The sequence below is a fragment of the Marmota marmota genome, unplaced genomic scaffold (assembly GCF_001458135.2).
Source record: "Marmota marmota marmota unplaced genomic scaffold, marMar, whole genome shotgun sequence".
Lineage (NCBI taxonomy): Eukaryota > Metazoa > Chordata > Mammalia > Rodentia > Sciuridae > Marmota > Marmota marmota.
In genome coordinates, this window is record NW_026000253.1 from 1,628,294 (window position 1) to 1,638,661 (window position 10,368).

The 10,368-nt window shown below is 46.7% G+C and overlaps 1 protein-coding gene across 2 annotated transcripts in view; it reads right to left on the reverse strand.

Moving 5' to 3' along the window:
• Wdr13 (WD repeat domain 13) overlaps nucleotides 1-10,029 on the reverse strand; it is a 14,208-nt gene extending 4,179 nt beyond the window's left edge. Inside the window, exons 1-7 of one of the 2 annotated variants that reach the window (XM_048796653.1) lie at nucleotides 9,899-10,029; nucleotides 8,991-9,298; nucleotides 8,029-8,209; nucleotides 7,787-7,928; nucleotides 5,282-5,400; nucleotides 4,694-4,874; nucleotides 1,969-4,465 (exon numbers count right to left, since the gene is read on the reverse strand). In XM_048796653.1, the coding sequence (XP_048652610.1) occupies nucleotides 4,435-4,465; nucleotides 4,694-4,874; nucleotides 5,282-5,400; nucleotides 7,787-7,928; nucleotides 8,029-8,209; nucleotides 8,991-9,298; nucleotides 9,899-9,980 (1,044 nt within the window). In that variant the 5' untranslated portion in view covers nucleotides 9,981-10,029 and the 3' untranslated portion in view covers nucleotides 1,969-4,434. Of the gene's footprint in view, nucleotides 1-1,968; nucleotides 4,466-4,693; nucleotides 4,875-5,281; nucleotides 5,401-7,786; nucleotides 7,929-8,028; nucleotides 8,210-8,990; nucleotides 9,299-9,898 lie in introns of those variants that run through there. The other variant, XM_015506449.2, reaches the window with a different exon arrangement.
• Nucleotides 10,030-10,368: the final 339 nt, after the last annotated feature.

Here is a 10,368-nt window from a genome sequence, read left to right on the forward strand (position 1 = left end):
TTTTTTTTTTTTGCATTGCTGGGGATTGAATTCAGGACTTGGCACCTGCTAGGCAAGCCCTCGACCACTGAGCTACATTCCAAGCCTAAGGGTGGAAAAGTTAACAGAGGCTCAAATTCAGGTATCAGACCTGAGGAGCACTTACCTTGAATTCACTGAGGACTGGATTCAAGGGTCTGGCAAAAAGCCCCCCATACTGGCGATGGAAGCCACGGGTTCTCTATCACTGGGCTACACCCTATCCTTTTTTGAGACATGATCTTGCTAAGTTGCCCAGGCTGACCTTGAACTTGAGGTCCTCCTGCCTTAGTCTCTAGAGTAGTTGGGATTGCGAAGCATGCATCACCATGCCTGGATGGCAAAGAGTTATTGATGGTGGAATCATAAACAGAGTCCCAAACTGCAGTTTAGAGCACCATGACACTGACAGAAGAGTTAAAAAAAAAAACAACAACTCAGGTTTAAAATAAAATTAGGGTGGCTCAGAGGTAGAGCGCTTGCCTAGCATGCATGGGGCACTGGGTTCAATCCTCAGAACCACATAAAAATAAAGATATTGTGTCCACCTACAACTAAAAAATAAATGTTTAAAGTAAAATTAGGGGTTTTGATGCTGGAAGCATTGCCAGGCATGGTGGCATAGGACTGTAATCTCAGCAACTCAGGAGGCTGAGGCAGGAAGATCACAAGTTCAAGGCCATTCTCAGCAACTTAGTGAGACCCTCACAAAACAAAAATTAAAAAAGGCAGGGAAGTCACTTAGTGGTACAGGATCCCTGGATTCAATCCCCAATGCCAAAAAATAAAATAAAAGATGGTGTGAGCATTAATAGAGGCACAAGTTTAAGCAGAGGCCAGATGGACACTCATGGTGGTAGTCTTTAAAATAACTGGGTTTGAGGTCATACTAGATAGGTATCAGTTGAGGAAACATTAAGAAATGCCCAAAGGCCTGGCATGGTGGTGCATGCCTGTAACACCAGCAACTTTGGAGGCTGAGGCAGGAGGATCTAAAGTTCAAAGCCAGCCTCAACAACTTAGTGAGACTCTAAGAAACTTAGTGAAATCCTGTCTCAAAATAAAATATAAAGGGTATGTGATTCAGTGGTTAAGTGCCCCTGGGTTCAATCCCTGGTACAAACAAACAATCACCAAAAATGAATAAAAAGGGCTGGAGATGTGGCTCAGTGGCTAAGCACCTCTGAGTTCAATTCCTGGTACAGAAAGAAAGAAGGAAGAAAAGAAATGGAAGAATGGAGGGAAGGAAGTGGGGGGCACAGAGAGAGAAAGGAAGGAGAGAAGGAAGGAAGGAGAGAAGGAAGGAAGGAAGGAAGGAAAAGAAATGCCCAGAGGCTGGGGATGTAGCTCAGTAGTAGAGAGCTTGCTTAGCATGTGATGTGCAATGTTCAGGGTTTGATTCTCCAGCACGACAAACACAAATACCCAGATTTTAGGTCAAAGAGTGATGTTAGAATAGTTAGAGGCCTGGGCTTAATTGTGGATGACACAGGTTATTAATGGTCCAAGTGTTAATATAGAGGTGTTGATAGAATTGACACCATAAGAGGACTGACAGTGAAATAACTAATAGAGCCTCAGATTCAAAGTCAGGATTGAGGATCCTCAGAGCAAAAGGACATTGCTCACAAAATAACTAACAGAAGCCTAAGTCTGGGTCAGTTCAGAGGACAGTTGCTAGTGGAATATCATATAGAAGCCCTGTTTTGAGACTTGACCAGTGGTAATTGACTAGCTGGATAATAATTAATAAAAGCCCACCTTCAGGCTCATACCAGAAAGGATCTTGATGGTTAAGTAGTTAAACACACCAGTTCATGGACAAGTTAATGGAGGCAATGCTGTAAGGGAATAGGAGAGTAGCATTGATGGTGGAATGGTTAACAGAGCTCCAGATCTAATGTCAAATCAGAGGTACAGTGATTATGGACAAGTTAACAGAGGCCCACGTTTGACCAATAATATTATTTTTTATTCTTTATTATTTGTCCAGTATTTATTTCCCCTTAGATTTTCAGTCAAGAAAAGTATCAACAAGATAAATTTAAAGTAAAATGTCAAGTCTGCCACCTCAAAAATTTCACAAGGAGGAAACCCCCAAAATCATGCACAACAATCATGACCAATCATCCTGAATCCAGATTCAATAAAACATGAAGAGTATGAAGAAAAGAAGTTAAGAAAACTGATTCTCCATAATTATCTTGCCATCCAGAGACCTTGGCTAAAACTGAGTATCTATTTAGTGTTGCATACAGTGCAGGAAAGAGTGAACTTGGCAGATCTGAACCGCTATCCGTGGAAAGGCCTGTTTCAAGGCTGGTTCTGACTGCTATCTGGAACTTACATTTCAGTATTCCCACCACTCCCTAAAAGGTAAGGATGGCTCGCTATGCCTCAACTATTTGCACAAGGAATGTGGTTCATGCTGAACACCTGCTTTCCTTCTGGGAGTCGAATTTGGATAAGGGGCAGTGTGATAGGCAGGGGGGTCTCTGTGACCAGCCACCCCAAAAACCCTGGCCCCTGTGTCTCTGATGAGCTTCCCTAGTTGGCAACATTTCACATGTTGTCACAACCCCATTACTAGGAGAACTGAGCACATCCTATGAGTCAACTGGGAGAGGACCCTTGGGAACTTGTGCCTAGTCTCCCCAAAACTTGGCCCTGTGCACCATTTTCCTTTGCTAATGTTGCTCTGTATTTTTTTCTGTAATAAAAAGTATTCATGAATACAACCATACGCTGGGTCTTATGAGTCCTCCTAGCATATTAACTGAGCTTGCCACTGGTATTAGGGACAATGATACACACATGTACATGAGTGTCTCAGCTCCCTAATATCCCTACCTCATCACCGTTTCCCTAAGGCCTGTCAGATGAAAGTTATCAGAAATCTTTTTGTCAAATATCAGTAGATTGAACAGATTATTTTCCTCCCCCAACCAGACTGGGGTTAGTTCTGGTGTTAGTTCTGGAGCTCAGCAATGGTGGGCCACCAGATTGGAGTCTCTGACTCTGTTGACTGTCTCTGAGGTCCCAAGATATTAACCACAGTTCAAATTGGCATATATATGGCAGCATACAGAGCCAAAGGGAAGGAAATACCTGGAGCAAGAGCCTCTTTGACATTTCCTGGTCACTCTGATCATTAACAAGGGTTTTAGTTTATTTGTCCCCCTGTCAAAATCCAAGTGATCTCTCCTTACTCAGGGTTCCTTATGGAACATCACTTTTTGGTCTCTAAGCTGTTCTAGGGCAAACCCTGGGCCCTGGGTGGGCATGGGAGGAGAAAGGAGTGGTCTGGGAGATTTCCCATTGCCTCCATCCCACAGCAGGAGCCCCAAGCTGTCTCAGGGTCCATAGTTATCTCTGCACCAGCTGGGTGATCCAAGAAGTCAACATCTCTACTCCCTGCTTGTGAGAAACAGCCCAGTGCAAAATTATGGGGCCCACTCAGGCAGAGGCTACTATGTTGGAAGGTTTGCAGAGTCTCAGCGCCCTGGAGGACCCGGCCGGGTCCTGTAGCCTAATATGATGAACTCTCTAGGATAGAACCCAGCATTTTCTACCCAACTCCTCCACTGTCACCAGATAATGTTCCTCCTTCACTCAGGAAAAAGGCCAAAGTCTTCATCATGGCCCATGAACCCCTACAAGCACCTGGCCTGTTTGACCTCATCTACTCTCACACTCTAGCCTATACAGTGATCCTTCAGGCACATTCTACCCTCCAGTGCCTTTGTGTTGGATTTTTTCTTTGAGAATGTTCTCTATCACACTATGGCTCCCCCTCATTTCATTCAGGACTTTGTCTAAATGATACCATCAAGAATGTCTTTCCTAATGACATCACCAAAAAGACTGCAACCCCAACTCCTAGACTATCTCCCTTCCTTGCTTTATTTTTCTTCACATCTTTAGCTGACTTATTACACATAGATGCTTCCTGATTTACAACAGGGTTATATCCTGATACATATATCGTAAGTTGAAAACACCGTACATTGAAAATACACTTAATACACCTAACCTACCACATATCCTACCTTAGCCTAGCCTACCTTAAATGTGCTCAGACCACTTATATTAACCTACAGTTAGGCAAATTCATCAAACACGAAGCCCACGTTATAATAAAGTACTGACTACTCATGTTACTTACTGAACACTGTACTGAAAGTGAAAAAAACAGACTGATTGTATGGGTATGCCTTTGTACCATCATAGAGTTTAGAAGTAGTAAAGTGGAAAGATCGTTAGTTGAATCATCATAAGTTGGGGACTGGCCATTCTTTTGTCTATTGTGTGCTTGCCTCCATTAGGATACAGGGCCATGAGGACAGGGATTTCTGTCAGTTTAGGTCACAGCAGTATCCTCAGGGCCTAGAACAGTTCCTGGCACACAGCTGGTGCTCAATACTGTTGAACGCATGACTGTAAAAGGCTGATACAGCAGACATTCAGTAAGTGCTTGTTGAATGAAAGAACACAACACTGCATGAATAATTGTACCCCCTTCCACCATGGGTCCCAGAGCTGCCCACTCCCCCATGCCGCCCCCTGGCAGACCTGGGAGCTGGCCCTCAGCACAACCACAGAAACTTTATTTACAATGCAAGACCAGGGTAGGAGGTGGGGGTTGGTGGACAGCACAGGGCTTGCAGGACCCTACTTTTGCTCCCGTCTCCAGACGATGACCATGCCGCTGGCGTCACTGGAGGCCAGCAGGCTCTCGTCGCAGTTGAAGCTGACATCAAGCACAGGTGCACTGTGGCCCTGCAGCTTGTTGACAGCAGCCTTGGCTGCTCGCTCCACATCAAAGAAGTGCACGCACATGTCCTCACTGCCTGTCACTGTCCAGGTGAGAGGGAGAAGCCATCAGGATGACTGGGGTGCTGTGGGTATGAAGGCCCTGAGGTATCTGAGTTGTGAAGACCCAGCATGGCTTGTGGAGGTTTGAAAAGGGGGACCATTCCTAGATGGAAGGTCATCTGACGATTTGGGTTCTACGTGTATAAGGTAAGATTTCTGGGCTGTTTGGGAGCCTGTGTCTCAGGCTGGAAAGCTTCTGGGCTATTAGGTGGTCTGTGTTCAAAGTTTTTGGAGCTGTGAGTTCCTGTGTGAGGCTGACAGGACATAAGAGGACATGAAGCCCTGGAAGTCATGGCATTAGGGTGTTGCAATGTCTGAACCAGGACAATAGCAGACCTGGTATCTATTCCTCCCTAGCCACCCAGGCCCCTGCCCCTCTGGGACTCACCCACACAGGCCCCCTGGCGGAAGGACATGAGGGGACAGAAGATGCTGCGCACAGGGTGTGAGCTCTGCTCAATGGGAAAGCTTCTCTTCAGCTGCAGGGTCCCCTCGTTGTCCACCACCCTGAGGAGAGGATGACAAAGCAGGTCGGGACACAGCCTTTGATCCAGGAGGGGGCCAGCAGCAGGCCAGTCTTGTGTCCCCACCCCCACACCTGAGTTCTTTTTAAGGTTCATGAAATCGATTTTTCTTTTTTAGAAGTCTTACCATGTTGCCCAGGCTGGCCTTGAATTCCTAGACTCAAGCTCTTGCCTCAGTTTCCTAAATACTTGGCATGACAGGCATGTGCCACTATGCCTGGCATGAAATCCAGTGTTAAGAGGATAGCATACACCTGTAAGTACAGCTGCTGTGTGTTTTCATGAGGGTTCAGAAACCATATCAGTAGACACAAATGGGAGCCTCTAGGGTTTCATCAACTAGTTTTTCATTAAGCATCTCTAAAAGATCTGGTGTCAAGACAGGCACAGAGAAAGGAAGTGGCTGTACAAATCTCAGTCTGTCCACCATGTGGAAAACTAAAGTTACTAAAGAGAATGAGGTACAGCTACTATGGGTAACCTGGGGGTGAGATTCCACAAGACATCTTCTGGGGATAAACCTGAGATGTAAACAAGATGTGGGGGTTGGCGGGGGAGAATTTCTGTAAAACAATGATCTTCCTTCAACATGTGGGACTTGAGGGCAGAGAACACATGTGGAAAAGATGCCTATTGTCACCATCCTTGCTGTGGCAATGGGAGGGCTGAGGTGGCAGGAGGAGGGAAGTGCGCAAAAACTTAAGAGTATACTAGAAGGGCTAGGGTTGTGGCTCAGCAGTAGCATACTTGCCTGGTATGTTTGAAGCGCTGGGTTCAATTCTCAGCACCACATATAAATAAATAAAGGTCTATCAATAACTAAAAAAATATTTTTTTAAAAAAGAATATACTAGAAGTAAAAGAAAAAAGTAAATATGTATATCTATATAGAAGATTTCTTAAAGAAGATAAATAGTACAATTAAAAAGCATTCTGTTCTTGGGTATGGTGGCAGACATCTATAATCTACTCAGAAGGCTGGGACAGGAAGATTGCCAAGTTCAAGGCCAGCCTGGGCAACTTAGCAGACCCTCTCTCAAAATTAAAACAAAATTAAACAGGGCTGGGGATGTGCTTGGTGGTAGAGTGTATGAGGTCCTTGGTTCAATCTCTAAAACTGACATCCTGTTGGGCAGTGGTTTTCAGGCCAGGCCAGGCCAGACATTACTTGGAGACTTTTTTGCTATACCAAACCTAGGCCCACCCAGCACTTCTGAAATTGTTGGACTAGAGTAGGACCTGGGCATGACTTTGTTTGCACGCATGTGTGGTCCTGGGGAGTGAAGCCATGGGTGCTCTAACACTGAGCCATAACCACCTAGCTCTTTTTATTTTGAGACAGGGTCTCCTTAAGTTGCTCTAGCTAATCTCCAACTTCCAATCCTCCTGCCTCAGCCTCCCAAGTTGCTGGGATTACAGGTATGTGCCACTGTGCCTGGCTGGCCTAAGTGGTTTAGGTCATTCCAGTGCACAGCCCAGAATGAGAGCCCCATCTGGGTAACATGACAGTGGTGAGTGGGGGAAGGGAATTCTCCCCCACAGAAATGCCAAACAATGATATAGGGCTGCGGGTATAGCTCAGTGGCAGTGCATGGACTTAGCATGTGTGAGGCCCTGGATTCTACCCCCAGCACTACAAAATAAGTAAATACAATAAATAAAAGGAAGGAAGGAAAACAGGCCTTAGCTCTAATGGACTCTGTTTATTTTTCTTTATTTTATTATTATTATTATTATTATTTTGTGGTGCTAGAAAACAGGCCTTAGCTCTAAGGGACTCTGTTTATTTTTCTTTATTTTATTATTATTATTTTTTGTGTGGTGCTAGAGATGGTACCCAGGGCCTCATGCTAGGCAAGCATCTACCACTGAGCTACACCCCCAGCCCATGACCCTGATCTGTTATGCCTCAGTGTGCTCAACTGTAAAATGGAGATAATAGCAGTACCTATTTCACAGATTAGTGTAAGGATTAAATGTGATTCACAGAAAGGAGTTTGCACAGGCCTAGTCATAGCAGTTGCCATATAGAAGCTGTTACTGACATTATTGTTATTATCACCATAATTCTGTTAATTTTTAAAAAAATATTTTAAAAAATTGTTTTAGTTTAGATGGACACAATATCTTTATTTATTTATTTTTATGTAGTGCTGAAGATCGAACCCAGTACTTCACACATGCTCGGCAAGTGCTCTACCACTGAGCTATATATAACACAAGGCCTGTCATCATATTATGAAGCCAGATCTCCACCCTCAGTGAAATTAATCTGATGAGGGAGATAGGCTCCTCTCCCAGTCTGATGGAGGAGGAAGGCCTTCCTGCCCTGCCCCCCTGAGGTGAACCTGATGGGGGTAGGGACACACCTGTAAAGCAGCAGCTTGTTGAGGCAAGCATTGATGAGCAGCGAGGGGTCCCGGGCCTCACGGCTGACCCAAGAACGGGCAGAGATGCTGGTCACAGGGCTCCCCTCATGCACCACCAGCCGCTTGGCTTTGGTCAGCTTTCCTACAGCAGTGGAGGCAGGGGAGGCAAAGGTGAAGGTGAAGGCTGAGCCCTGTATGGATAAGAGGCAGAGCACCCAGATGCAGGTCTATGGCCTGCCTACCTGTGGCCATGTCAAAGAGGAAGGAGAAGACACTGCCACGGTCATCACCCGCCCAGAGCAGCCTGCCAGGGGCATCAAAGGACAGAGCAAGAACACGTCCTGTCAGCTTGCTGGAGCCACCTTTCACTTTCTTGCCAGTGGAGATGTTCATGACATGCACATTGTGCTTGGCATTCCCCACCTGTGGGTAGAATGAACACAGCATCCTGTGCCCCAACGGTCTCTTCTTGAGTTTGACCAGAGGGGAGGTACAGTGGGTAGAACAGAAGGTGACTCAGTCATGTCCCTTTGCTCTCTTGCTAGTCTCTCTGGCAATTTGCCCACAGTAGAACAGCTGCTCATGGTAGTAAAGGGGTCACGGCAATAATGCTGACCCTTGGCCAGTCTGAAAACCACAGGGCTTTCCCAGGCCTACAGTAACATAACAGCTTTCCCCTGTGCCCTGACTGCTCCTTCCTGGAGACTGAGAGGCTGCTCCCGCTGAAACAAGAAACATCCTCCAACCACAGCTCACTCTTGGACAGTTCCCTATACTTGACACCTCCACCCCCAGGTCACGTCAAGACTTTTCATATACTTCCCCCTACCCTCTGACCAATCTGTTCTGGAGTCTGACCACAGTGGGGCCACCACTGAGAGACTAGATGAAATTTCAGCCTCAACACCCTGTTCTCCAGAGCCCCATGCAGGTGGAAAACTAGGACTTTGAGCAGTGGGACCAAAGGGGTCCCAGAATCATGACTACACCTCCAGCCCCACCCCCTAGAGTCTACCTCAGCAAGGCCATCTCAGACCAAGAACTGTGCTTCCCATTCTCTGGCTGGTTTCCTTTTGAGTCTAACCACAGTAAGGATGCTGTGACAGGACTAGGGAGGGATCCTAGACTTTATATTCTGATGCCTATGGATAGCCCTCGGACCCAGCATGCCTGCCCTTTGTAAGCAGGTGCCCTGGAGCCTGACCACAGTGAGGTTGTTGTTGACGGGCTGGAAGGTGCAGCAGAGCAGTTCGGCGCCATCAGGGTCAGGGATCTCCCGAATACAGCGGCCGTCCTCGGAGGCCCAGATGCGCATGGTGGCATCCAGGGAGGTGGACACGAGGATGTCATTGGAGAGGGACCAGGCGAAGTCGGAGACACCACGGGTGTGGCCCCTCAGCACGCGGAGCACAGTAGGTGGGGCAGGCACCAGCTGGCACAGGGAGATGCTGCCGTCGAGTGAGCAGCAAGCCAGGCGGTGCCGGTCGTCATTGGCGAAGCGCACCCTTGGGACTGCAATGCCAAAGAGCCATTTGTGGGAGTCAGCACACTTGCTGGGCACTTTTGTTTATAAAAGGCTCCGACATGTGTACAGAGGACTGGGACCCCATTGCACAAGGAATGATGACCTCAGCAAAGGGCTTTCCTTGGCTGACAAAGACAGTTGTAACCTCTGCCAAAATGCTCCCTAAATTTCAGTAGGTACTTTGCAGATTTCAAGTCTTCTGCAATGTGAAAAAGCTCCTACTGTCTTAGCGAGCACTTTACAATCATCCAGGTGTCAGCAGTTTGCAAAACCTGACACTGCATAGCCTACTCTGCTCTCTGCAAGGGAATTCATCATCAGCAAAGGCTTTGAATTCTTCCCAGTGACTCATGAACCCAGGCAGCCTCCTGCAAAGTGCTCTCTTGAGTTTCTGAGACCTTTTACAGTATATAAAGTACCAAGACTTTGCAGACCACTTTGGAGAGGGCTTTTGAGTTTGTAAAAGGCTTTATGGATGGTAATTCCTCCTTGAGAGGCATGTCAGAGGCCTTGCATTCTGGAAAAGGATACCTTGGATGGATGATTGGACAAATATTGGTGATGGGACCCACCATATACTGACTCACCTGCCTCATCCACATGCTGGTCAAAAACATGGTACATGCCTGCAAAGGCATAGTTCTCGCTCAGCGATGTGTCCCCAGCCATGGCCCGACTTGCCTCTGCTGCTGATGTGGGCACCACGCTGCCAGGAGGCCTTAGCCCCAAAAGGAAATGGGGAGGAGGGTGACAGGAGGTAGGTATGGGTGTTCAGCCTGCCATGCCCCAGGGCCCCTCTCTTCCTCAAGAATGCCCATCCCAGCCAGGCACAGTGGCACACACCTGTAATCCCAGCAACTTGGGAGGCTGAGGCAGGAGGATCTCAAGTTCAAAGCCAGCCTCAGCAATTTAGCAAGGCCCTAAGAAACTTAATGAGACCCTGTCTCAAAATAAAAATATAAAAAATATAAAAAGGCCTGGGGATGTTGCTCAGTGGTTAGGCACCCGTGGGTTCAATCTCTGATACCAAAAAAAAAAAAAAAAAAAAAAAAAAAAA